The sequence below is a fragment of the Leishmania martiniquensis genome, chromosome 11 (genome assembly GCF_017916325.1).
Source record: "Leishmania martiniquensis isolate LSCM1 chromosome 11, whole genome shotgun sequence".
In the NCBI taxonomy this organism is placed as follows: domain Eukaryota; phylum Euglenozoa; class Kinetoplastea; order Trypanosomatida; family Trypanosomatidae; genus Leishmania; species Leishmania martiniquensis.
Window position 1 is genome coordinate 334497 of NC_090146.1, and position 27895 is coordinate 362391.

At 60.7% G+C, this 27895-nt stretch overlaps 4 protein-coding genes across 4 annotated transcripts; all 4 read left to right on the forward strand.

Annotated features, from left to right (window-relative positions):
• Positions 1-1321: 1321 nt before the first annotated feature.
• Positions 1322-2704, forward strand: LSCM1_06589 (uncharacterized protein; the record flags this gene model as incomplete). Its single annotated transcript, XM_067324004.1, has 1 exon — positions 1322-2704. The coding sequence occupies one exon, from the start codon at positions 1322-1324 to the stop codon at positions 2702-2704; it is 1383 nt and encodes a 460-aa protein (XP_067180545.1).
• Positions 2705-9293: 6589 nt separating this feature from the next.
• Positions 9294-13529, forward strand: LSCM1_06590 (uncharacterized protein; the record flags this gene model as incomplete). Its single annotated transcript, XM_067324005.1, has 1 exon — positions 9294-13529. The coding sequence occupies one exon, from the start codon at positions 9294-9296 to the stop codon at positions 13527-13529; it is 4236 nt and encodes a 1411-aa protein (XP_067180546.1).
• Positions 13530-16132: 2603 nt separating this feature from the next.
• Positions 16133-17572, forward strand: LSCM1_06591 (uncharacterized protein; the record flags this gene model as incomplete). Its single annotated transcript, XM_067324006.1, has 1 exon — positions 16133-17572. The coding sequence occupies one exon, from the start codon at positions 16133-16135 to the stop codon at positions 17570-17572; it is 1440 nt and encodes a 479-aa protein (XP_067180547.1).
• Positions 17573-21176: 3604 nt separating this feature from the next.
• On the forward strand, positions 21177-26612 carry LSCM1_06592 (uncharacterized protein; the record flags this gene model as incomplete). Its single annotated transcript, XM_067324007.1, has 1 exon — positions 21177-26612. The coding sequence occupies one exon, from the start codon at positions 21177-21179 to the stop codon at positions 26610-26612; it is 5436 nt and encodes a 1811-aa protein (XP_067180548.1).
• Positions 26613-27895: the final 1283 nt, after the last annotated feature.

Below are 27895 nucleotides of genomic sequence, written 5' to 3' on the forward strand. Positions count from 1 at the left end.
TCTTAGTTGCCGCCTCCTCCCCTGCCGAGTTGATGGGCTGGCGAAAGCGAAGGTGGGAGACACCTACCTTTTGGTTACCCTCTCCCTCCTCTGTTTTCTCTTCGATTGGCGTCCTGCGTGTGCACCAGCCACGCCCTCTCGCTCAATACACCGCGCACAAGACCCTGAGGGCGTTTGGCATGGGTATGGACGTAGCTGCTCGTGCGCCTGCGGATGTGAGATGAAGACGAAAACAGAAGGCACAGTGATCGGGGGAACTGATTTTGTGGCGCGTCTTCTCCCCCATCACCGCCCGACAAGATGGCTCGCACTGCGGCATAGTGGTGGTGGGACGGGAGAAAGACCTTCTTCATCTTTCCTCGATCCCCTTCCCTCTCCTTGACGTGTCCCCTGAGACATTGCATTCGTGCAAGGGTGGTTGTGATGCCGCCCCCATCAGCCCATGCTCTCTCACTCGCCGATCTCGAGAAAACGTCCAGACACACCATACACATACACACACGCACATGTATATATGTGTGTGTGTATGTGTATGGTGTGTGCCTCCCTCCCTTCGACAAGCCACTCCTTCACTTTTCTTCTTCTCCGCCTTCGCCTCTGCGCACACACACACACATATGCCAAACGAAAATTGCTCTCTTTTCTACGCTTTAGTTGAGAAGTGACTTTTTTTTTAGCCTTTAGTTGTCCTCTCTCCCGCCTCCCCTCCCCTCTCGTCTCCCTGCGCATACCTGACCTATCGTGTGGTTCGCTGTGTGGATCTGCCTCCCTAAGTCTTAAGCAGACACACACACACACACACAAACGCACGCGCGCTAAAACGGAAAGAATAAACGAAGAAGAAAGCATTAAAACAGCTCCCTTCACGCTCCATCTGCGCCCATCCCTGCCATTTGTTACGACGCCGTTCTCCTCCTCTCTCCTCCCACTGTCTGTGTTTGTGTCTGTCTCCCTCTCACTATCCTAGGGGCTGCTCGTCGGCTGTGGAATCGTGCTCACTGTTCTCTGCCTGTTAGTGTGCTGCGTGCAAGTGCCTGTTCTTCGCTGCCTCGTCTTGCGCGTCTTTAAATCAGTCGTAAACAGCCCCTAAACTCGTACAGGAAACAAAGCGAAGACACACACACACACACAAAATACATAGACAACCCTATCACACACACACACCCACACTTACAAGGGCCCTCAACAAAATTCATCGCCGTCCTGGGTAACGTGCTCGCCCCCTCCCTCCCTCCCTCTCTCCGCCACGCACTCGCGCCCCTCGCATACCTCACCATCATCTGTTCCCTGCGAAGGCGAAAGGAGAGGTACCAACAACAAAATGCCACCAAAAACTGCTGCAATGGTGGTGCGTAACGGCGTGTCAAAGCAGCACCTGAAGAACGGTGATCGCCACCCTCCGGCCAAGGAGGAGGCGCCGGTGAGCACTGGGCCCCAGGTGAAGTCGCAGATCGCGAACTCGGCCCCAGCGCCGGCCGGCAAGTCGTTCCTGGATGCCCTGCGCTCTGGCAAGAAGATGGCGGTCCCGCCTGTGGCTGCGCGTGTGACAGTTCCATCTTCCACCCCCGCCGAGGAGCCTCAGGCTGCTGCTACTGCTGCTGCTGCGCCGGTCGCCGCCGAGACACCCGCTAAGGAGTCTTCGGCGCCTGAGCCGGCCAAGGAGGAGCGCGTTCTCACTCCAGAGCCCACTCCGGTGGAGGAGCCCTCGACGGAAGAGAGTGCACCCGCGCCTGCTGCGCCCGTAGAGGTGGCCACGGAGGTGGCTGCCGTCCCCGCCACTGAGGAGCCGGCGCCGGTCATGCAGGTGGCAGGCACGAACTTCAACTGGGCCGACGACGACATACAGTTTCAGATCCGCCAGCCGCAGTACGCCGCGGAGTACCCGGCGTCTGTGATGGAGAACATGGCTCGCAACGTCACCTTCAAAGTGCCCGCAGACCAGGCCACCATGACGTCCGCCATCGAGTCTCTTGCCCGCGAACGCCAGGCCTTCGAGCAGATGAAGCGCAACCACGAGGATGCCATGAAGAGCCGCGAGGTAGAGCTGAACGCCCAGGAGGCAAGTCTGCAAGCCCGCGAGCGCCAGCTGCACGCCAACACGGAGACGCTAGCCGCCGAGCGCCAGCAGCTCATTCTCCAGCAGTCGCAGTTTCGTGCCCAGCAGGCGCAGGCTCAGGCGCAGGCGCAGGTCCAGAGCCCGCCGCGCCCCTCGCAGACGCAGTCCCCGGCGGCCCCGGCGACCCCGAGCCCCGCGCAGCCGGCGCCGGCACCGCCGCTTCCGCACCAGATGCCGCCTCAGCATCAGCAGCCTCCACACCGTAGTGGCAATATGTACATGGGAAGCGGGTATGGAGCTCAGGAATGGCAGCCTGACCAGCGGGCATGGGGCAACGAGGGCGCAATGGGTGCCCCTGGCTTCGACATGTACCAGAGTGCTTACCCCGGCTCCTACGCCCAGCGCAGCTATCACATGGCTGGCGGGCACCGCGGCCAGATGCGCAGCGGCAACCTGCAGCAGCAACAGCAGTTCGCCAATAGCCGCATGCAACCGATGATGCCACCGCCGCAGCAGTACAGCCGCTCGATGGCTCCGCTCAGTGCGGCCCGCCAGCAGCAGATGGACATGAACTTTGCCGGCCGCTCTCAGCACAGCTACAACCCGGCTCCCAACACCGGCTACCCACAGCGTAGCACTCAGTGGTAGATTCCTGGTTACCGCATGAGACGGAAGGCTCGAAGCGAGCACAATGAGGCCGCCACTGGCATCTTGTGGGCTTGCGCGCAGGTGCCGATAAACTCCCTCCCTCCCCCTCCTGCTCACCACGGCTACACTCCGGCGGAGAGCGTCAACAGCAACGTGTGTGTGTGTGCCCTTTCACTTCTCCTCTCACACGAGCAAGGTGAAGGAAGCGGCCTCGACATTTTCGCGCTCAGGATGCCCGTGGCTGCTGTACTCATGAACAGACGATGCCCGCACATCCGCGCGCGTGCAGGTATGCTGACGCTTCTGCACTCGCTCTTCCGTCGTTCAAGTTGCCTTTCCCCTTCCATCCCTCACTACCAGCGAGGCGGCCACGTGGGAGTGGCAGAGCGGCGAGAATCCGAAAACAAACGAGAGGAGCGAAAGGAAGAGGGGCAACTGAGGCTCGGTCTGCCGAGGTGATGGCGGTCACGTGGGAGCGGCTACGCGCACCACAAGCGCTGAGGCATCGCCCGCCCCCCTCTCCTCTTCTTCCTCTCTTTTCTTCTTGGATTGCTGCTTACCATTGAGGAGGGGGGGGGCGAAGGTGCGTGCGCGTCTGAAATGGGCGCGCGGGGTGCGAGACAGCTTCTGAGGTGGAGGACACACACCTCTTCCTCCACCTCCGTGGGTTTTCGAGTACGAGCAGAACGATAAATCTTTCCCTCTGCCTCCGCCCCCCTCGCCCCGCGCTGAGATGATCGCCGGGATGACGATAGATGCCTGCCGCGGTGATGTCTGGGGAAGGCCCATGTGCTGCGAGAAGTGGCAGCGAGCACACACACATACAACAACAAAACCTAAAAAAGGCGGAACAGCAGCACGAAAGCTGTGTAAAGGTAAATACATTTAGGAGTATATATGTACACACACATATATATTTATTTATATTTATGCGTGTGTGTGTGCTCATGTCGGCGGAACGGTCGGCCCCCTTCGCGCTCCCCCTTTCCACTCCTTCACTCACTCACACTGGAAAGGGGAGGGAGAAAAAAAAAGACGAGAAGAGACACGAAGGGCAAAGGGCGCGCCGACTGGATGTGAACAGACCGAGAGGCGGACAAAGAGAGAGAGAGGAAAAGGCGCGGGAGGGGGGCGGTAAAGGGGACACAGAAGACTCCGCATACAGCGCGTACGCACTTCTTTGTGTGTTTTCTTTTGCTTCCTTTTGTATGCGTTCTTTTTTTTTCTTTCTCCCTTGAAAAAAAAAGGGAAGGGGCTGCGAGAAGCTAATAGCGCGCAAGGGAAGTCTCTGCCTGCCTCTCTCTCTCTCTGCGTTTGTGAAGGGGAATGTGTGGTGCGAGGATGACGCATCGAATTTTCCGCTTCGCCCCCTTTTCTCTTCCTCGTGAAGCATCACCTCCGTGATTAGCACGCGCAGAAGTGGCCAGCGGCGGGCGTCAGCGAGAGGAAAGCAACAAGCAACAAAAGAGAAGATGAATGGAGAAAGCAGTGGAAGGCTAGCGGCGCACCACCTCATTGGTGTAGCTTCGATCCCCGAGTCTTCTTTCTCAGCTTCTCGCCCCCCCCCTCCCAAGCCTTCGCTCTTACCCCCCTCCCTCCGTAACGGCGCGCGATGCGTTCATGAGCGCATGTGCCCGTTTCCTTCTCTTACCCCTTTTGCAGACTGAACCCCCCTTCACGCATACGTTTGGGTAGGTCGATGCAGCCGGACAAGACGAGAGTGGCGGGGTGGGAAAGGCGCGGGGGGTGAGGAGGCGCAGCTGCAAAGGATTTGGGCCGGAGGAGGGGGAGGGGATCATGCGAGGAGCGCAGAAGCAGCGAGGCACAGCAAAGCGGTAGAGGAACCTTAGGAGTGAGCGACGATTCGAGTAGTGCAGCGTGCGCGCCAGGGAAGAGGAGGAGGAGGAGGAGGGGGGGTGCATACACGGCGGATCATAGAAAGAGGGAGGCGAAATAAGCGTTAGACGCCACCGTACTCAGTTTTTTCCTCCCCCCACCCCCACCCTCCCTCTCCCCTCCGTGAATGTCACGTTAATTTTACATTCATTACACCGCACTTCTCTCCCGCTTCCCTCTTTTCTTTTCTTTTTTTGTCGACGAACCATCAACGATGGGATGACATGAGATGTGCCGAACGGAATAGAAGTGGTCGACTCTATCCTTTGCCGAACTTGCTTTCTCTCGGTGAATGCTCGCGCACCCTTCGCGTTCACGTTGTTGTGCAACTGACGTATTCCTTTATTTCTTTCTTTCTTCTTTGTGCTCTTCTCGGTGCCTTTGGGTCTGCGGGACTGCTTGACGAGTTCCTCGGCGCACGCGCGCACGCTGAGGGGAGACGGTTGCTTCTCGGTCAGGGTGGGATAGCCAGAGGGGGTGCTGACGTTGCGCGCATACATGGGGAAGAACCCCCCTCCCCCCACCGACTGAGCAGAGGAGAGGGGATGCAGTCGGAGGAGTTGGGAGAAGTCGAGCACTGCCGGCCTTTCGGTATCTCTTTCGCCCCCCCCCCCCCCAAAACGTTTTTCTTCCTGCATCGCTCGCATTCGTCTCGTGAGGCACCGCCCATGCCGTCCGTCTCACGCTCTCCCCCCTCCCTCACTCCCTCTCCCCCCGTCTCGACGATTCCGCCCATTTCCCTTTGGCGCCCCTTCCCTCTCACGCTGTAAGGCAGGAGAACGAGTCACGCAGTGATACACGCGTACTAGCGCACATACACACTGTTGTTGGAGCATTGTGGCGGCCTCACCTCACCTGACGCCGCCCTTACGTGACCTCGCGTCTTCCGGCTGTCTGGGCACCTTTTCGAAATCTCGCGCCCTTGCTGTTCGCACCACCCCGCCTTTGCTTTCGTTTTGTCTGCTTTCGCTGTGCCACCCCGTCGCCGCCCCTTTTTTATGCATGCCCGATTTCACTCCTTCTCTACCCCATTATCGATCTTTTTCCCAATCCTCCTCTTCGCCCCGTAGGTCTGCCCGTGTGCGTCTTCTGCCGATCTCTTCCATTGCCTCCCTCCCCTCCCCCCTCTCCTCCTCCTCCTCTGTGGCGCTTCACGACTCTGCTGCTGATGATGTGTGTGCGTGTCGGTGTGTGTCTTCGACTCTCTCTCTTTCTCTCTCTCCATGCAGGTATATCCAAACGTGTCCCCCCTTCGCGCGCGCGCACACACAAAGACGAAATTTCCCTCTTTTCTCTTTTTGTTTACCCTTTTTTTTCTCCTTTCCTTCCTCCCTCTCTGTCAGTGATTCCGTGTCGCTGGTGATTCTGCCGGTACTACGCGCTGTGGTGTGCCTTGTTGTCTTTTTTTTTTCATATTTGCTTTGCTCTTGTGGCCGTGAACTCCATACACACACATATGCATATATACATATATTCATATGTGTGTATGTGTGTGCATAAGTGTCTGTTTACCTTTTATGATTGGATTTGCTTCTCTTGTTGAGTGGCCCCTCTTTTGGCGTCTGTGTTGGTTTGCTATGGTGTGTTAGTGCGTCTGTCTGCCTAAACTGTTTCTAAGTAAACGAATGAAATGCGACGACAAAACAGTTCCTCTCCCCCCTCCCCCCACGGTCAGCACCACCTGCGCCAGCGACCTCGACTTAGAAGCAAAAGCAGCGCGGCCCAAGGAAAGCGCTCATGAGCACAGCGGCACTTCCTGGAGTGCAGCCTTAGCTGTTGCTGCATGCGATCGCCTTCCTCTTCGCCTTTCGCACATCTTTTCCCCTGATAGTCCCTGCGCGGTGCGGGCCACGTTTGTGTGTGTGTACGTGTGTGGAAGGGGGAGAGAGAAGAGGGGGGCGATTGGGAGTCGACAAACCGCCAGTGCGACCGACTTCACCGCTTACGCAACGTGTGGGCTGCGCCGCATGAGGGAGGGGGGAGGAGGAGGAGGAAAGGGGCAGCGGGGGCGTGGATTCGGACGCAGGAATGAGGTGCGAGCGGATTCGACGGGGAAGAGAAGGGGGACATCAGTGTGGCGGTGATGGTGAGAAGGCCACATGGGATTGGGCGGGCATCTCGGCATGCAGACACGCTTGCGCAGTAAGTAGGTGAGCGGCTCGCCACTCTCCCCGCAGTTCTCCACCGAGGGCATTTGTCCTCGTTCTTCTCTCTCTATGCCGTCTCCCCTCCACGTTTTCAGAAGCCTGTGCATCCCTGACTCCTCGCCGCCCGTTGCCCTCCCTCTGCCCCCCTCCTCCTCCTAGGGGCACTGCATCCATTTTTTTTTAGGGGGCCCATGGGGGACGCCATCAGCGGTGCTTGTGCGCACACGCAGCTCTCGCGGCGGTGTGCAGACCTCGCCGCAGAGGACGCTCCTGCATCGCTCCTGCGAAGAAGAAAGGGCGGGGCATTGGGAAGCGTTGGCCAGCATGGGACCAATGCTGGGCTACCTGCCTCTCAGTCTCTCGTCATAGCTCGTGCGCACTCAGTCCTCGTCTCTCTCTCTCTCTCTTTCCCTCTCTCGCTTGCTGACCTCGCCTTCACTCTTACCCGCCTACACACATACACACATATTTCGTTGCAATGCACAACACTTCGTAACAACGTGATGGACACAATAGAAGGAAAGGAACGCAAGAAAAAAAACGTATCAAACGACGGACTCGCCGCCATTCGGGTTGGCTTTACGGAGCCGCTATTCCGCTGCTCTGTTCCCTTACCTTTTGCCGTTTCCCCTCCCCCCACTCCCCCCTCCCTCTCTCTCTCGTTCACGAATTTACTCGCCAAACATCAACGAAGAAGAGCGCGTGCACACTTACACAAACGCGCGCGTGTGTCTTTCTGCATCTTTTGGTCGTGCTACTTCTCCCCACCTTTCATTTCCTCTTTATCCCATCTGTTGTAGTGGTTGCTGTCGAGCCTCTCTATTGGTGTGTCTGCCGCCGTTTTCGGGCGCGTGTGGTGTCGACTGTGGTGCCTCCCCTTTTTTGTATGTTGGCGTGTGCAGTGAGTTCATTCGTTTTCTTTTTCTTCTTCACGTAAGTAACGGAAAATCTTTTTTTTCTCCACGCGCTTTCGCACCGTTTTTCTTTTCGTTCCCTTTTAGGTTTGCCGTCTGCCACGAAACAAAAACAGAGACGAGCAGCCAAACCGACGCACACACAAAAGAGAGAGAACGGAAGCGTTTTTTTTTTGTTTTTGCCCTTTCCATATTTCCCTCGTCTCTCCTCCTCCTCCCCCTCTCCTCCACCCCTTTGTGTGCGAGTGAGTGAGTGAGTGTGTGTGTGTGTTCAGGCCCGAGTGGGAGGGGGTACCAGATTCGAATCAACGACCCTCTTCCTCCCTCCCTCTCTCCGTACACCCTCTCCCACCCACCACCACGACCGCTTCCCCCCTTCTCTCTCCTCCCCTTCTCACACCACACGCCACACTCTCCGTCTCCTTTCCCTTTCACTCACTATCAAAACGCGGTTGCATGCGCCACCCGTGTCGCACACCCACTGAGTGTGTCCCTCCTTCTCGCTTTACTTCGCTCCGCTGATTTGGCTCACTTTTTTTTATTATTATTTTCGTTTCCACATTTCGGTCAGCCTTTCCCCTTTTTTGTACTTCGTCTCTGCGCGTGTCCTCTCCGTTTCGGGTGCCGCGATACACTTTCGCTTCCTTTTTTTTCTGTTTGGCCCATCTGCAATTGCTTTTTCGTTGGTCGGAAGGGTGCGACACACATTGGTGTGGATCCGTGCGTGGACCTGTGCGCTTTTATCTGTACCCCCTGTGCTCCGCTCCCTCTCCTCTCACCCGCAACGTTGTTCTCAGGTGGATCACGGCGGCGAACACCAACGGCCAAAGGGACGGACACAAGAGAGGCGGGACATATATATATATATAATCATTCCCAAGCCCCCGACTGCCTGACATCTTCTCTGTTCACGCACACACAGGCCACTCGTTCCAAAGAGGAAAAGGGACACGTCCGCACCAGCACGCGTAAGAGGGCAGAGGCACATATACGCGCTCAGCTACGCACATACCCGGTGCACAATCCACACGCAAAGAGCTGGCACCTCATCCCCTCCTCCCCTCGGTGCGCAGCTCATTGCATCTCGCTCTCCCCTTTTGTGAGTGCTTTCGGTAATAGGGTTTCTGCGTCGTTGCCACGGCACACCTTTCTTTGTGTAGCCGCTTTCCTCGTGTTCGGGTCCCCTTTTTTTGCTGATCGTTTTTCTTCGTCGGAAGAAGGGGGCCGTCGACTCAACCTCATCGCACCTTCGCTTCCGCCTGCTCGATTGATTGCTGTTTTTTTTTCTTCTCGAGGCCAGTATCTTTCCTTCTGTCGACGTCTGCTACTGAGACTCGTGTCGTAACAGAGTAGTAGCGTTCACCCCACTGTGGTGAGCAGAGGGCAGCATAGAACGCAGGATTGAAGTTGAGAACACGGCAGCGACTGCAAGGGTGTGTGTGTGTGGTGGTCGAACGGCCGGTACGAATCAATACCTTCGTGACGGCGTCTTGCGGCGCATGTGTGCGTGTGCCCATCGCTGAGATTGAAATCGATACTCGCTGCCTTTTTTCCCCATTGTACGCTTGCTTTACGCCCGTCTTCTCCACCGTCAGCTCTCCCCTTTGCCCTTTGGCATTGCCCGGAGGAGCCATGCCGAGCAAGCAGCAATCGCAGTGCAAGACGCTCAACGGCACTAGCGGCAGCGCTGGCAAGTCACCGTCTTCATTAGCCAAGGTCTCGGTAACCGCCACGGCTTCGCCTGCGCCTGCACCGTCGACACCATCGCCACCGCTACCCTTCAGCTCGATACCGCGCGCCACCTCGGGGGACCGACTCATTGGCGTTGAAGTCAGCTCGAGCATTCCGGCACTGATGAGCGAGCTCGGTGAGCTGCTACAGCAGACGCCTGGCAGTGGTGGTGGCAGCAGCAACAGCGGCGGCGTAGCGGGAGGGCTGTGGCGCGGCCAGAATGGCGGTCTTCTCTTTGAGCATCTCGAGGCCGCAGAAGCGTCGCCGAGCGAGACCTCCTCAGCGTCGCTTTTTGGCGGCATCGATTCGAACCGTCGCGTTGAGCAGATCTCGCCCGGCGCGCTCGAGCGTCTCTCACAGGTGTTTAACTTGCAGCAGCGCCAGCCCTGCTTTGCGCCTTCGGCCGGCGGCACGGGAGCGGTAGCGGGTGCTGGCACCGCATCGAGGTGCAGCTCCAGCGGCGGTGGCGCGGCTCCTGCGACGGTCGAGGTGCTTGACGACGAGGATGGCGACGCGGACTCCGGGAGCGGCAGCAGCACAGCAGCCGATGAAGTCTTTCGGGCCGTGTACCGCGACGGCGGAGGTGATGGAGACGCGTCCTCTGCAGCCAGTCGGCGACACAATTTGGATGAGATGTTGGAAATGGTGCAGCGCAGCATCGGCAACTACGCTCGTGGTGGCAGCGGCGGGGCGGGGGACAAAGGAACGGGCGGCAGTGGTGACATTAGCTTCGACCCGTCTGCGTACTCAGACCCCCTCACCCAACTGGAGCTGTTCCGAGCCATGATGGTGGCCACGAGCAAGGGCCGAGGCAACAGCGGCGGCTCGGTGGCCGCGGCGCAGGAGGTCAAGGCCGGCGATGCCGAGTCCCGTCTTCGATCTGTCTCTGCTGGTGGCACCGCTGCGCGCGCCGGCGCCAACATGGATAGCGGCCTGCCAAGCCACTTTCGCAACTTCCTCGATGTCCTGAGCCCACAGCTGATCAGCCAGCTGATGCTTCAGCAGCGAGCAGCCAAGGCCGCTGGTGCCGGTGCAGGCAAAGCGGGGGAGGCGTCGGCAGCGGCGGCCGTCGCTGTGGCGCGTGAGGTGGACATGGCAACCAGCGGTGTGGCGAACCTATCAGACTTGCAGCAGCGCGTCGAACAAGTTCGCGGGCTCAGCAGCAGCACCCTCGAGGCGCTGGCAGAAGGCGAGGTGTCAGAAAACACGTCTCGTAGCCTGCGCGATCTTCTGCTTGGTGACCCGGCAGGCGCGGATGCGTCTGGGGCGGCTTCGCCGGAGCTAGAACTCAGCAGTGCCAAAGTGGGATACTGCTTAACCGAGGCCGCCGCCGTGGCCGTGTCGATGCTCTGGAGCTACCTCGGGAATCAGCAAAAAGAGGCGCCGCTGCTTCTCGGCTACACGCGCGAGGAGGCGCAGAGCCAATTCAACCTTCTCCTTTTTCGCCTGCGTCAGGAGCTGTTTTCGCAGCCGGCTGCGAGCTTGGAGGAGGTGAGCCGCTGCTTCGGCGGCTGCGTGCAGGCCGATGTCGAGGACATCTACCGCGCTATCAACGGCGTGGGCGTACTTCTCTTCTTCGCCTGCAAACCGCTTCCGTTGCTCGAGAAGACGTGCGGCGAGCTCCGCATCTCCCTCTCAGACTCGGCCAACACCGACTGCAACATCATGCCGGAGCTGATTGCCGAGAAGCTGGCCGCGTTCTTGTACCCGATGAAGGAGGGAAAGCTTTCGTTTTCGCACCTCAGCTTTATCCCTCGCCTGCAGGTGCACGAGCACGCGCCGGGCAACTACACGTGCACAATCGACAACGCCAGTAATATGGGGCGGATGTTGCGCGAGCGGCTGCTCAGCAACCGTTTCAGCTGCAACAAGATCAAGTGGCGTGCCGCACTCGTGAGCGACAAGGGCGAGCTGCGGTTTCAGGTGTGGCACCGCCACACGACGCCGCTATCGCTTCACATTCTCGTTCGCACGTCAGAGCCGAAAAAGAAGAAGAAGGGTGGCGGTGGCAACGCAGGTGCAAACGGCGCGGCTGGGGAGGAGAAGGATGCAGCTGCGACGGGCGCCACCGACGATGTGCGCGCCAGCTCCGCCCTCTTCGTGGAGCAGCAGGTGACAGCCGCACCGGGTGAGATGGTGGGCTTCACGCAAGACTTCATTGAACTGACCGTTGCGCTTAGCTCGCCAACAACTTTGCAACACGGCTACCGCACGTACAATAAGGCTGACGACCGACTCGTGTTCCAGTTCTCGCTGCAGCTGAGCAGCGTGGACGGGGCACCGCTGGATGGCATCGCTGCATCAAACGTGAACAGTAAAGCACCTTCGAAGCAGACGAACGAGGACCCGGAGCCTAGCGTGAGCGGCTCGACCGAGGGCAAGACAGACGGTGGCGAGTCAAAGGACGACCCGGACGCGGAGCTGTACGCGGCGCTGCGTCGTGTCAGTGACAGCGAGGCAGCCGCCCGTGCCGGGATCGAGGAAACGGCGAAGTGGGACTACCGCCACCTGCAGAACGACGAGTGCCGCGAGGCACACAGTGCGCGCCAGCGGGCAGAGGACCGAGAGCGTAAGGCGCTGCTGGCGAAGGTGGGGCCGACGCCTGAGTTGGTGAAAGAGGTGGAAAAGCTCAGCCAGTCCGTGCACGCTGCGCAGCAGCACATCGCGAAGCTCAATAGGGAGAAGAACAAAGACGAGAGGGAGGGTGAGAAAACGGCGGAGAAGCTGGCGCAGCACCAGGCTGAGCTATCGTCGCTGCTGAGCAAGTTGGAATCGGGCGAGGAGGAGCTGTCGAGGCTGGAGGCAGAGACGAAGGCGGCCGAGGCTCGTATTGTCGAGAAGCGCGCGCGGCAGGCTCGGAAGGAGGCCAAGAAGGCGGAGCAGAGCCAATGGACGGCACTGAAGCGCGTGCTGGAGCCGACGTCCTCGACGACGCACCACGACACCCTCGCTATCAACGACTTTGGCAGTTTTTTGCAGTCGACACCGATTGCGGCGACCGCTGCGCCGTTGCAGCAACAGCAGCAATCAGCGGTGCTGTCTGCTGGCCCGTCGTCATCGTTGTTTGGCTCAAGCGCTGGGGGCGTTCCTGGCATGCCAACGCTCGCAGGCGGCTCCCGTTGCCTTGGCGCGTTCGGCACGGATCCCTTTTCTGCACGTGCGCCGATGAGTGGGTCGCCGAGCAGCGGTATGGCGAGCGCGACGCCGGTCTTTTCCACACAGCCAAAGATGACCTTGGGAAGCAGCAGCAGTCTCGGGAGCGCCAACGGCAGCACCAGCCCTGGAGCCACCGTCGGGGCCATTGGCAGCGGACACACGCACATGAACGGCATGAGTGGCAATGCACATGGCGCCACGCCGTCACTTCAGGGGAATGTGCCACCCATGCTGCCGCCTTCGCCTGGGGTGGTGAACAACGCGCCTGCTGCGGTGGGGAGTCGAAGCAGCCCTGCCTCTGCCATCAGCGTCCCGATTGGGAGCCCCGGGATGCCATTGCCGTGTGGCAACGGCGTCTCCGGGGGCATTGCGGTGGGCAATAGCGGCAGCGGCGGCGGGCTCTCCTTCGGACTTGCCCCATCCCTCTTCAGCACCAACCCGGTTAGCCATGCCCCCCACAGCGCGGGGGGAGGCGGCGCCAGCCCAAACCACAGCGTCCCCATCAATATGTACACGTCTCTGGATGCCAATGCCCAGCCCTTCAGCCCGTCGCCTCCGCCGACCGCGCCGGCAGCGGCGGCAAGTGTTGGTCGCACGACCCCGTCAGCGTCGTGCAATGGTGCAGGCAACACCAGCGGCAGTCACAGCAACAGCAACACCGGTGGTATCGGCTTCGCCTTCACCGTAACAGCTGGCGCGCATCCTGGGCTGGCGGGGGCGCCGTCCTCTTCGATGTATCAAAGTGACCCGCCCGGCTTCTCCAGCGGCAGTGCGCACGACCTATCGGGCCACTCGCCATCGCCTTTCTCAACAACACCGATGTCCACCCCGGCTGCGAACGGCATCTATGGAATGGGTGTCGGGCGCCACGGTAGCCCGAACGACATTCCACCGCAGCCGCATTCGGCACTCCTACCTCCACGGCCGCACACCCCCAACGAGATCTTGAGCTTTTCGACGAGCCTTCAATGGCGCACCTGAGGAGTAGGGAGGAGAGGTTTGGGGGGAGGGAGACGCACGGGATGGTCACGGGTGTGTAGAAGTGGAGCGCGCACGGTTCTGCAACTGGCATCTTCTTCTTTTCCGTTTACTTGCTTTGGTGCCTCTCTCTCTCGCTACACTCGGATGCCGGAGTGAAGGGGCGGAAGAAGAGAGGGAGGAGGGGAAGGGGCGACGCGTTTCAGCTGGTGCAGGTGCCGAATGGCAGGAGATGAAGGGCGCTTTCTCTTCCTTTTTTTTTTGCACGCGTGCTAGTGTGTCTGTGTGTGTGTGTGGGGAGGTGGGTAGCATGGCAACAGGTGCGTTTGGCGGGGAGAAGTGACGACGAAAAATAGGGGCAGGGAAAAGAAGCAGTGACGTATCACGAGGGGGCTTCTGCCGCTGCCATAATAGAGTCGGATGTGCGCGCGGTCGGCCACAGCCACACGATTTGCCAGGGGCAGATGACGTCCAGCGCCTTATTGGCGTGACTTGCTTCGCTGGCCTGTCTTGGTGCAGCGTTCCTCTTCACCCTCTCACCCAACCTCTATACACGTTGTGGTGGGGCGAGAGAGAGTGACACAGGGGGAGAGGGAGGGCAGGCGCATCTCTGTCTACCAGCCTCTGTGCGTTTGTGTGTCTTGTCACGGCGCCCTCCTCCCTCCCCGACACCCTTTGCTCAAGCTTCATTCGGGACGACCGTTTCTCGTTGACGCTCTCTGACACGCAGCCCTCCGTTGCCCCCTTCCCCCCTTCCCCTCCTTTCCCTCTCCGTTCCGTTTGCTGTTGGTGCTTTTTTTGGTCGCCTTTCGTGTGCGCACTGGTGCCTGTACTTTGCTGCGTTGCATTATGCCATCGCTGCATCTTGTCAACACACTCCTCTCTCTTCCCTTCCCCGTCCCTCGCTCCAGTCGCTCGGTGGGCTGGCCACCTGCTTCTCTCACGCCCCCCCCATCCCTTCCCTTCCCTTCCCTTCTTTTTTTAGCTTTGCTGACTTCTTCCGCCCCTCCCCCTCCCCCACTCCCAATGTGTTTGTGTGTGTGTTTTCGTTTTTCCTGCGTGTACGTGCGCCTTTGCTCTCTGTCTCTGTCTCTGTCTCTGTGGGTGTGGGCGATTCACCTTCATCTTCTTCATCTTCCCCTTCTCCTTTTCTCCTCCGTGTGGTTGCTGTACTCACGGCTTCTCTCTTTCTCTCGCGCTTCCCTTTTCTTTTCCATTGGTGTGCCGATGTGTGCGTGTGTGTTGCCCTTTTTGTTGTTGTTCGTTGGCTCTCCCCGTTTGTTGCTGGCTAGCGGACTCCCTCATCAGCCGTGTGGCATCGGCCTCCCTCTCCTCGTAGCTCAGCGGCCTATGGATGTGTGCTCAGACGCACATTTGCCCCCTCCCCTCCCCTCCCCCCCACACACACGCACACACGTACACTTACACCCGAGTTCATGCACAACTACCACTGTTGTATCATCGGCTAGATGAGCACACCCGCGTACACGCCTGACTCAAGGCGCGGCTGGGCATGGCTGCGCACACAGATAACCTCAAGTAGACAGGAGTGGATGATGCGAAAACTCAGCGTCCACTCCTGCCCATCTATCCGTCTGCCTCTCCCTCTCCCTCTCCCTCTCCCTGCCTTTGTGTATGTGTGTGTGTGCGCGCGTGCATGTGCGTGTCAGCCGCCTCTCTTTTCCCTTTCCATTGTTAATATGAATGGCTAACGTGAAGCAATACACACAATATATCTCTCGGTCTAGCCAAGGCAACTGGGCGCACGCGCCTCCCTCCCTCGTGAGCGCTCTAGATGGGGTGCAAGTGCTTCTCTTCTTCGCCTCCCCCTCGCTCACTCTTTCACGCCGGCCGAGAAAGAGGGAGCGCGCGAGGCTGAATGAGAGAGCTGAGTGAAGCGCGGCGTGCCTGTGCGTGTGTTGTGCTCGGGTGCCGAGGGTTTCGCCGGTCAACATCAGCCCATCACTGCCTCCGCCTGCCTTCACACGCGTGGCGTGCGAGCTCTGCGATGTCGCTGCCGTTTCGACCATCAGCCCGAGCTTCTCATAGACCCGCTTCCACCAATCGCCTGCAGTGCCCCCCCCTTCCCCTTCCGCCTCCCTTCACTCCGCCATCGCGCGCATTCTCTGCGTAATGGCTGCTGGTGGCCACGGCTCTCCGAACACCGGAGGGAGACAGGCCGCCATCTCTCCCTTCCTCTCTCTCTTAGAGCGGGTGTGCATTGATCAGCATCGCCGCTCCCCTCTCCCATCCGCATTCCCCTTTCCTCGAGTGCGCGCCAGCCTCGTAGCTGCTGCAGGCAGACACACGCAAGTCTAGTGTTGCGCTACTGCGCAGGGGGGCTCCCATCTGCATCATCCTTCCTATGAAGGCGCTCACCAATAAACGTGTCTCACCGAGCAAGCGTTCTGGCCACCTCCTTGTCATCAGGGTGGTGGTGGTGTCTCTCTCTCTCTGTTAGAGGGCGGAGATAGAGGGAAGGAGGAGACGGGGCGGCCCGCGACTCAGCCCTCCGATTGCCGCTTCGCCTTTCCCCTTCAAGCGGCGCGATCTCTTTTTCCGTCTGTGTCTTTCCTTTTATTTTCTTGTTTTCATGCTCGCTTGTCATGCTGTACGCGACAGCCTTCACGTGCATTCACGTGGCTGTACACGTGATGCTGTACGCCTTTCCGCGTTGGCTGTGGATCGCATGTGTGCGGGAGCCGCTTCGGGTGCTCTCGGCCCTGCTCGGCGCCAGCCTTTTCACACAGGACCCAAGCGAAGAGCGGCGCGTGCACATTTTCGGCCCAGCCGGTAGTGGCGCAGTGTCGCCGCGAGCGCGCGTGAGGGAGCGCTTTGGGGTCACCGAGGCGCAGCTGTCGAACCCCATCGCGCGCCACGGCGTAGTATCGAAATCGCTCGACGATGCATCGCCGGCGTGCCTGCGGTACAACGGACCGTTGTACAATGGCCACGTGCACACTATCCTCGGTGCGCTTCGGCCACCCCTCGACCTTCGCGCGCCGGAGCGCGAAGTGGTGCCGTCGTACGATGGCAACCCTATTTGCCTTGACTGGTGGCTACCGGCAAACGCGGAGACGGCTGCCGCGACGGCAAGCGTCGGCTCTGCGACCGTGTGCGTGCGCGCGCTCGTCGTCATTTTGCCGGGGCTCACAGGGAGCTCTCGAGAGTCTTATGTACGCCGCATGGCGCGACAGCTCATGGGGGCAAACATGGCCGTCTGTGTGCTGAACGCGCGTGGTGTGGCAGACACTCCGCTGGAGAAGCCGCAAATCTTCAGCGCGCTCTTCACGAAGGACCTTCGTTATTTGATGCAAACCTACTTGACACGTGACCGGATGCAGGAGCGCTTCCGGTGCCGCAGACCACCGCTGAAGAGCGAGCATGATGATGCAGACGCCCTGCCGATCATCGGTGTCGCCTTCTCGCTGGGTGGGTTGATCGTGACGAACTATGTGAGTGAGCAGGGGGAGGCGGAGGCGCCAAGCGGCTTCGATGCTGTCTACTCCATCACCTCTCCACACAACGTGCGCGATGGGGCGGCGGCGTTGCGCATGCCGCTGACGCAGTTCCTCTACGGCTCGACTCTGCTTAAGGGGCTTCGGGATTACTACAAGCGACATGAGAAAGTGCTACAGGACCTGCCCGGCGTCGACAAGAAGATCTTTGCAGGCGGCGCCTCGATGCTGGTGAAGCGGTTGCGCACTGTGCAGGACTTCGACGAATACATCACGGGACCGCACTTTGGCTTCCCCGGTGCTAAGGCGTACTACGCCGCCGCCAGCAACTTCCGCCGACTCCACCACTCCCACACGCCACAGGTCTGTGTGGTAGCCGCCAACGACCCTGTCTGTGGCACCCCACAACCGGCGCCGCTTTGGCTGCACCTCATTGACCGGCACCCTGGCGGGCTCATCTACGTGGAGATGCCGGCCGGCGGTCATCTTGGCTTCCTTGGATGCCCGTGGAGCGAGTGGACGCAGGCGCCGAACGAGATGGAGCGCTTTGTCTTGCGCTCACTCCTTCACTTCATCGAGTCGCCCTGATGCGCTGGATGTAGGGGCGGGGGGAGGGGGAGTACTGAGTGCTGAATAACGTGTGTGCGGGATTGATCCCCAGCGGAGGCGTTGGTCGGCTGCCGCATCGGTGGCGCGCTGGCCCGATCATGGTGTGTGTGTGTGTGTGGAGGGGCGCCGGAAACTACGCCTCTTCCGCCTCCTCTGAGATGCGCGAAACGGTCGTTGGGGCAGAGAGACGAGGGTGGCAGCTCGTGCCGGCGTGGCGGGGGAGATGGTGGAAAGGTGGGGGAGGCTGATGCTGTGCGAGGTGATGGTTGGCTGATCCTGGCGATCCGGTGTGACACGGTAGACCGCCTTGGACTGGACTCGCCCCGCGCCGTTCGCGTCACATAGCCGCAAGCGTCTCTTCTGTGGAGGTCATTTGTCCTTCTTTCTGCCGCCTTTCCCCCGACCATCCAGCCTCTTCGAATGGGCATCCACAACCACCTCTCGCAGGCCTCTCTGCCTCGGCTAACGGCACGCGTTCCTACAAGAGCCTCTCCGGACGCGCATGGGAACTCTTCGCGGCTTCCCTTTTCCGTTCTGTGAGACTATGATGGTCTGTGTCACACGCACGCGCACGAATGCCGGCGACCAACACTGCGCCCCCTCCCCCCCTCGTGTTCGCCTGAGGTGCTCTTCGGCACCGCGGCCTTCGAGGGCGCTTGGGGCCGGAGAGGAGTCCGCGCTGAGTCTTCCTCTTTCGTCGGAGCGTCGGTGGCCCCCTGATGGATAGTGAGTGGGGGAGGTGTGTGCGTGTGGGGGGGATGAAGCGCCCGAAAAAAAGGGGGCGCGTTAAAAAAAAAGAAACGGACGAGAGAGGGAGGGAAGGGAAAAAAACGGTATGCGCGCCATACGCGCCTCTTGAGGCGGAGAAGGAAAGGGGTGGCGAGGCTGGGACTGCATCGAGGCGCAGTCATTGTACGGAGGCGGAAGCGCATCCGCACAAGACTCACAAGGTGGGGCAGCCGAGCACTCACTGAATTTACTTCTGTCTACGTGGATGTCTCGTGGATGCGCCGTTATAATATGGGTTGCTCTGCACGGCATATGCAATGGCATCTATCACGTCTTGTTCGCTTCCAGTGATGACGTTTTCTTCGCCTCATCTCTTTTCTCTCTCTTCGCCGTGTCTGCCGGCATGCGCGGTGACTCGCTTGGAATTCCGGCGCCTCCTCCTGCGAGTGAGACGCAGCCTTTGGCGCACCATGCCGCGTCTTCTGTTAACCCCCCTGCTCTCTCTCTGTGTGTAGGGGCGCGTGTGCCGCACTTGACCGCAGAGAGACATACACACGCTTCCTGTCCCTGCGCGCGTTAGCAGCGCCTCCCCCCCCAATACCACTTCCCCAGCTGACTCGCCGCCGCATCTCGCAGTTTCGACGAAGCTACGAAGCGCTGCTTTACGGCTCATGAGCGCTTTCGCTCATGAGTGTCATACACGCGGCAGACATTGGTGGCGCGAATCGGTCGCTTACTGGAGCATAGACTGGCGGTGCGTGGAGAGCAGAGGCCTCTGTTGGGTGCAGCCGCGAGCACGCTAGCCTTGCAGGCAAGCCAGCAAGGGCAACCGCCGCGGTAGCGTCGCCGGAGTTCGCGCAGCAGGCCTGCGACGGCCTTGAGCCCATTTACGTGAGCGAGGCGCCCAAGGAGGACGATACGACTCGGCAAAGCACTGCACACTGGCAATCATGAGCTGCACATGCCTTCTGCCACCTCGCGCGATACGAGGCACTGATTCCAGCCGTCCCACTCCCTGTGCCCGCACCGCGTAGCACATGCTTTCCTGCCCAAGCTCCTACTGGTAGACCGAAGACGTGTGCCGCTTGCTGCGAGCACATGCAGCGGGCACCCTTCCACGTGTGTGCGGTCATCGCGCGAGGAGCCGGCGACGTGACGCCGGCTCCTACACACTTTCCCTTCAGGGGCGCCGACGCGCGAGGCGCGCACTTGCCGTGCAGCCGTCGCTCACTAAAGTGCTTAGCAGCCACTTTGGCCACCAACTGCCGATGGCTAGTGTTTGGCCTAAGCTTTAGCGTCACCGCTCCGTCCAGCAGCCATCTCGGGGAAGAGGGCGCCGCTGGCGCCGACCCCCTCCGCGACGCCCTCCTGATTATGTGCTGCTCTCTCGCTCATCTTGTACAGAGGCCGGGGCACATGAATCGCAGCTACGCGCAGCGCTTCATCTTCACGTCGAACAGATGCAAGGGCAGTCGCGCCTGCATCACACGGCATCATCCGCCCCAGTGCATACCAAAACCGCCACTGCAGCTGGATATATGCGCGAGGCAGCACACCCTTCCCCCCACTGCGCCACGCACGAAGACCAGCGTAGCATCGCCAAACATGCTCTCTCTCTCTCACGCAGCGCATCATGACCGCTCGCATCTGTTGGCCATCATATGACTGCCGTACACATCAGCGCCGTCTCACTGGCGCGCCTGCATGACGGCTCGAGCGATGATGACGGAAAGGGCAGTCCTTACGCCGAGAGCACCGCTGCGACGATCGCTCTCCCTCCCCTCCCCTCCCCGGGCTGCCATGATGGTTAACGGCATTATGCGCATTTCCATTCGTGCCGCCGTTCATCTCTCCCGCATGTGCTGCACATCCGCTCCGTCCCTCCCCTTCCACATCGAGCGCAGAGCAGCAACAAAAAATTAAAAAAACGAAATGCCTATGCAGCGAAGAAGAGTAGCGGAGATACACACACACACACACATACGCACACGCTTCATCGGTTGCCTGTCTGCCTGTGCAAGGTGTGCGGTAGTGGACGCCGTCCACCACAGGCTCGCCCTCCTCTCTGTACTGTAGCGTATGCGTCAACGCATCCTTTGCGTCCCCTCACGGCTGTGTCGCACGCAGCGTTGCTCGCGCGTCTGACGATCTCACGTGCTGGGAGATGCGCAGAAAGGCGCTCATTCTCTGGAGCAGATATCCTGTGCACACCAAGGGGGCCCGCAGAACTGCCTCCCTGCTCCTCCCCTCTCTCTCGCTTTCTGCATCCATTACGACTTCAGCTTCCGCACGTGCTCTCGTGCCACAGAGGGCAGCACCACTGCACACAAATCACGTACGCCGCCGCATACGCCGACGAGCGGGGCGGTGGGAGACAGTCCCTTGCTGGGCTTGACGTAAGGGAGGGCACACAGTGAGACAGACAGGGAGCACGTCAGCTTCCTCCCCCTTCCCCCCTATTCAGAGGGCCACACTTGCGCAGGTGCATATTTCCGCGCTTCGGCTCACCGCCTTTTCTATTGCATAGATCTTTCCTCGTGCAAAGAACGGGGATACCCGGGGCACAGCCCCAACATCCCTTTTCTCTCTCTCGCCGCCGCCGCCGCACCCAACACGCCCGGAGGAGGAGACGAAGAGAAGCCGTCACAGCGTGTTGGCTGCTCTCTCTTCTACGTCTCCCCCCTCTGCTCTCGCACTTTGGTCATCACATAGAGCCTGCTCCTCCCCCGCGCTGCGTAGCGCCGTATTTACAGCGAGGATCCGTCGCCTCCTCGCCCGAGGCGCAGCCACTACTTCGTATCGCAGCACGTGCGGTGCAGAGCGGTGTGCCTCCATCTCGATCTCGAGAGCCGCCATGCCCGCCCCATCCCGCTCGCGCGCCTCAAAGGGCACCACTGCTGTAGCTAAGGGTAGTGAAGGAGCGCGCGTGTCGTCACTTCCACCCTCTAATTCGCTCCCCACATTCTCTGCCGAAGAGCTGCGAGCCACCTCAGACAGTCGCTTGCTCTCCTATCTCATGAGCGCGTGCGACGCTGTGCGCGCGCTCTCCTTGGCGGCAGCGTCACGAACAGGCAATCCTTTCTCAGCCGCCTATATCGAAGAGCTGCTGACCCCTCGGCTGCTCCGTAGCCCGATTCCTGACGTCTCACAACTCGTGGGCTGCCTCGTATGCGACGCTGTGCGCCTACATTGCGAGCAGCACTGGCAGTGGTGCCACAGCGGCAACAGCGAACTTGCCTACCTCGGTTCTAGGAGCAGCGGGAGCGTTGCCAACACACAGGACGAGGACGCTTTCGACGTGGCCGAGAGTGTGGGAGTGGAATCGCTGCCGTTTCCGGTGGGGCGCTGTGCGGACGTCCTGCACTGCGTCTGCGCATGTTTTGCCGGGCTGCAACCGAACCCTTCGAACACGTCGCCGTCGTCGACGGTACATCGGCGCCAGTCTCTACAGCGCGTGGCATATCTGATCGAGCGTGCGGCCAAGGCACGCATCTTTCGCCACCTCCTCCCTCACTGCACGCTGGCATCGGAAGAGACTCAGCAGGCGCTGCTGTACGTATTTCAGGCTGTCCGTTGCGCATCCTCCGAGGCAGCCGCCCAGCCGGGAAGCGTTGCCCACGGCGGCAGCAGCGGCACTGAGGCGAGCACGGCTACGTGCGGCGAGATGGCACAGGTGCTTCAAGACATTCTTTGCTCCACAAGCGTTGTAACACCAGCGCAGCTCGCGCCCATCTTGCAGGAACTCGTCGCTGCATCCTCCACGTTACAGCTGCTGTCGCCGTCGGCGTCATCGTTGTCCTCCCTCTCCGCTACTGTTCTTGGCCCGAGACAGAGTCGCCATCTGCCAGCGCAGTGTGGCCCCGGTGGCGCTCTCATCGCGGCCCACCTGCTACTGGAGCAGATGGACGTGCTGCAACCGGCTATCGCGGCCTGGGCGGTGGGGGAGTTTGAGGAGGGCCTTGCCGAGGTGCTCGCATCCGACACACTTCAGTCGGAGGACGAGGACCTGCAAGGCGAGGAAAGGCGCGGCGGCAGCGACACGGACGAGGAAGAGCCGCACCAGCAGCGGCTGCAGCAGCTTCGTGGTACGAGAGTGAAAGCACCACGGGAGGTGCCCCCAACTCGCAAGCGCCGAGGCTTGCAGGCGATGGCGTACGTGATGGAGGTGCTCGTCGCGCTGATAGAGCTGCACGTAGAGCTGGCAGATCAGCTGATCCCCGCTCTCGCGCCGTATCTCGAGCACTCCTGCCCTGAAGTGCGCCTGCTGCTGCTGCGCGGCCTCAGCGCGGCCTTCGCTGCCAATGAAGCGGCAGTGCAGACATACAGGGCGACGTTCATGGGCCCTCTGCTGAACCGCTTTCATGATGCGAAGCCCAACATACGCATGGATGCCGCGCGACTCTCCGCAATGTTGGTTCAGCGCTATGGCGTCTATGCAAGGCCTGGCAGCGACCATGACAGCGGTCACCCGAGCAGCTTAACCGCCAACCCCTCGCGTGCGCAGTCGCTACTGCAGGAGCTCTGGCAAGCGCTGCAGCCATGCTGGGAGCGACTGCTCACCGACCCTCACGTCCTTGTGCGCAAGCAGGCAGTTGCCTCAGTAACCGAAGCAGCGCTGTCGACTCCACTGCTCCTTCAGCCTGCACCCCATCGAGGCAGCATCGACATCGGTGATCTTTGCGAAGGACAGCGGGCGGCGCTCTCTTCCACGTGCAGCACCTCTGATTTCCTTTCGCGCACGCTGGGCCTGCGCGCTCTTGACAAGAACCGCCGCGTCCGCTGCGCCGCGGTGGACGGGCTGACACGGCTGTACCGCGAGCACCGCCTCCCGTGGATACCGAACGCGGTCCTGGACTCCGTGCGCGTTGACGCCGCTTGGTCATTTCCGTCAACAGGAACAGCAGTGCTGACAGCAGAGGCGGTGGTGGAGAGCCTGTTGACTGCTCCGATCTCCTGCTTGCTGCCGAACTCGTCTCCGAGCGCCGCTGGGGCCACGCAGGCCACCCTGACGCGATGGCTCGCGCCGACATCGCGAGTCGCGCTTCTCCAACCCAACACAGATGCCCTGCCTCATTCGGAGAGAAGCGCTGCTGTGGGGGAGCCGCTGCCAAAGCAGCGCCCCCTGAGCCTGGGCAAGTTCGATGAGGGCGATGCGTTGCTCGGCTTTGGCGCGTCAGCGAGCTCGGCGAAGGGCGTTGTTGGGAGTAGTGCGCTGGCAGCAAGACACCTCCCCGGCGCGGCGGATCCCGCGGTGTTGGCGTACGTGGACGCCCTTGTGCAGCTCTGCCAGCACGTTGACGCTGCCCATTTCGCACAGCTTCTTCGGCTCTCTCAGAAGAAACCGCAGCTGCGCCTTGCCATCAGGCGACTGCTCGAGCTCCACGCCGCGATGAGGGAGAGCGGCGGCGATGTTCGGTCGGCAGAGGGTCAGCAGCGCATCCACTCCATACATCGACTCCTCACTTTCCTACAGGAGACGACAGGGGCGCGCAAGGGAGAGTGGGAGGCGCTTTTCCGCGCCAAGGAGGACACGGTGCGGCGAGCGCTGCTGCGCGCATGCGACGCAACTTATACAGACTGGGTGGAGGTGCGTGAAATGCTTCTGCACTCGCTCCAAGGTCGTGTCGGTGCCGACGAGTTCGCGTTCGTGAAGCAGACACTGGTGCCTCAGATGGCCTTCGCCGTGCAACCTGCTCACATAGCGGGTCTAGTGCAGCGACTGCGCATCAGCATCTACACCAGCGCCCGCGACGAAGTTGTGGTGGATGGGGCCAGCGCTGCCGGCGTGTTGCGAGCGCTGCTGCTTCTCACCGCCGCATCACCGTCATTTGGCGCCCTGTGCACCGAAGGGCTTGCAGATGCACTCCAAGCCGCCGCGAAGCAATCCGTCGGACCTCCGCCAAGCTGGTGCACGCTGCTGCTGCAAGTGCTTCAGCAATGGGCCTCGGCTGCTGCCGCAGTGGCGAGCGCACGTGCAACTCCCACCGCGGGTGCGGCATCTGCTCTGCAGGACTCGCTGATCGGCACCCTTCGTGCCATGGCGCTCGCTTCGTTGCCCGTGCAGCAGTCCATACCCTCTTCTCTCGCCTCCTCCGCGGCGGCGCCGGGCAACGACAGCTGCGGTAGTGGAGACGCCCTCGCGGCGCTGAAGCAGCTGGCGAAGCAAGCGACGCGCACTCTCGTCGCACTGCTGCGCGCTCCTGGCTACAACACCGGAGCAGAGGCTGCGTTGCTGTCTCTCGCATCGACCCTGGCGGAGCGCCTTGCTGGCGGGCGAGCGCTTACCAATGACGTCAAGACGGTCGCTTGGCTTGCGAGCGTCCGAGCCCTTGCCCGCTGCGGTAGTGGCAGCAGCAGCGACGACTGCACCTCACGCGCAGCGGCGGCGCTACTGCTACAGCCCTCGACAGCGTCCTCCAAAGTGGCAACCAGCGCCGCCACAGCCGAAATAGCCCTTCCTGCGCTGCTGCTGTCCCTCTCCTCGCTGCTTATTGCCGCAGTTGAGGACGCGTGCAGCAAGGCGGGGCGGGCAAAACTCAAGATGCACCCCTCAGCGTCTGCGGCGGCGGAGGACAGTGCCGATACTGCACGACAGTCGGGGTACGGTGCTCTCTCCTCGTCGCCTTTGAACACCACGATGTCAGTCGCTGCAGCTATCGTCGATGGTTCGGCTAAGGCTATCGTGGCCCTGGCGCTGAGCTGCCCGAAATCGTCCGACGCCGGCGGCCGCCGCTCCCATGCCGTCACATGCGCCGTGGACGCGCTCCTGCAAGGATACAAGGCCTCTATGTCAACGGCGACAGGGCGATGCGGACCCATCGGCATTGGCAGCTGCCAGTGCCGTGCCGCTTTGGAGAAGCAGCTTGTGAAGCTGTTGCTGACCCCGACGCCGGACATCGGCAGGGAGCTGGCTGTCTCGGTCGTTCTCTCTGTGGAAGAGAACATGCATGTGCGCCGTGCGGCGCAGGCGAAGCTGGCAGGCCATCTCCTTCACCGCACGTGCGACATGCGGGTGGCTGCCTTGCTGCTGCTGACCGCGATCAGCGAGGACTCGAAGAGCTCCTATCACCGACTTCGTGGCCTGGTAGAGAGGGTCGGGGATCACCTGCGGGCAAAGCAGGCGAGCCAAGGTGCCTCGCTTTCATCGCCGTCAGCGTTCTACTGCTACTGGGAGTATACCATTCCTTTCATTGTCCTCTTCCTCGCACACCACCCGTATTACGCGAGCGAGGGGGCAGAGAATCATTTCGTTAGCTTCCAGCGCGTGTGGCATCTCCTCATCGCCGAGCTTCTCCGTCACGGAACGCAGTGCGCCGGTTTTGTGGTGGAGCTGCTGAGCAAGATTAAGCAAGCAGACGATGCGCTGGCCCCGGCGAGCGACGCGTGCCGCGTCATGTGCGACCTTGCGAGTCGCGTGCTACTGGAGTGCCTTGGCCAGCGTCAGAGTCGGGCCGAGGACCTGCGGCGATACCCGGGTGCAGTGTTCTTGCCATCCTTCTTTGTGCGCACGTCGCGCGCCAATCCACAGAGACTGTTGGAGACGGTTTACCTCAGTGACGGCGTTCGCGTGGCCACCAATGCGCCATTTCGGGTGCCCACTGCTTGCGGTAGCGCCCCTGGAGCGGGCAATGACAGCCGAGGCAGTAGCCGCCAGGCCACTCCGCGTGCCTCGTCGACCGCCCGCACTGGCGGCACGCTCGATACCAGAGAGGTGTACCGCATCCCCAGCGCTGCTGCAACATACGGAGTGGCGACTGATGATGCTGCTGCGCCGCTGCCTGTGAACCGAAAGCGCGCACGCTCTCCGTCACCGGAGGCCAGCGCAGCTGTTTCCCTTTCGCCGTCGGCCAGGTTGTCATGCGAGGATAAAGTCGCTGAGGTGCCGGAGAGCCGCGTGCCGGAACGAGTTGGAACCGAGTCCGCCGTGGAGGAGAGCTTCAGCACCCCGGACCCACTGAGCAACTCCGCGAGCGGTTCGCCTGAGCGGAATGCAAAAAGTGCCGCGCTGCAGCGTCTGGCCATCGATGAGGCACTCGATGACCTCTTTCGTGGGCTCAGCAAGACGGACATTGCGCAACTGCGCTGGAAGGTCGTCCGCAGCCGCATCGAGGAAGCGCTCCGTGCACTGAGCTGTCGTTGCCTTCAACAAAAAACTATTGCCACAAATGAGGGTACTGTCTCTGATCAGATGATGAACAGAGGCGCCCCGTTGCTCGAGCCTAACATGGAGGAGCTGCTGCAGTACGCCAAGGATCAGTTACGGGTGCGGTATGACCGTGCCCCGGCTTAAGCACCCGCGGGTACCAGCTCCGCGCAAGCTTTTTGGAGTGCCCACAGCGCACCCCTCGCATAGACATACAGAGAAACAGATTACGCGATATACGGAGAGAGAGAGGAAGAAGAAGGGGGGGGCGTGCGCGTGTGTGTTTCATGCGCGCATCTCTCAACGAGCTTGAGTGTACCGCAAGTAATCCTTCCCTCTCGTCTCTGTGTACCTACTGTCGCCTTGTGATGGCTTTCCTATGGTGTGGGCGCCCGCCCATCGTAGTGGCCAGCTGGAAGGGCGAGTGCTCCTCAGCGCTTGCCCAGCGGCAACCCGCAGCGCTACGCTGCCGTCGTTGACCTGTGCCTCTATGCATGCGGTGCTGCCCGTGAACTTGTTTTTCTGCACCCCTCCACTTCATCGGCTTCCACACCGACCCTGCACACAAGTCTGTCGCCGGGTCCCCGGTGAGCGCTACACGTACGTGGTTGAGGGGAGGGAGGCATATGAGGGCAGCCAACGATGTGCTGTCGGCAGACAGGGAGGGTGGCGAGGTAGTTCAGAGAAGGGGGGCGCCATTCGGGGAAAGCCCTCCTCGTCGTCCTCCGTTTCGCTTCGCTTCTCAACTGCACTGTTGGCTGGATGCCATGTGCTCATCGGCGCTTCCATTCGGGACCAAGCGCAGGCTTGGAACGTTCGGGGAAGCGATAAAAAGGGAGGGGTCAGGTGAGTGCGACACTTCACGCGGGAGGTCGAAGGAAGCCCATGCGTGGCCTGCCACCTTCTCTCGACAGGCAGTGTCTTGACCGTTGCCTCCTGATGAGCACGTGCTAGTGCGACGGAGGAGAATACATGTGCTGGATCGAGTGACGGAGGGAGGCGAGACGGGGCTTGCCGAGCACTCACACGGACGACCTTATCATGGGCGTTTTCCACAGCATCGTGGCTCACTACGGCTCTGCCGTGGCGAAGCGAAAAACAAAAACGGAATGTGTCTTCTTCTTCTTATGCGCACATGGCACATATTGGCATTCCGCGGTGACTCGACAACGCCCCTCCCTCCCCTTAACACCCGTTCGCGGCTGCGGTGCTCTGCAGAGGCAAAGGAAAAGAGAGGACCTCAAGAGCGAAGGCGACGAAGGCGCACGCCCTCCCCCTCCATTTCTTTTGAGACAGTCTCACTCCGGAGCAGAGAGAAAAACAAAAAGAAAGAATAGGTGGCCCTACACGCGCGCTGGGAGTGCCGCCGTCAGCTATACGGGGGACTGCCTGCTTCCGTTTTGCTATTCGTGAGACCTCCTCTCTCCGTT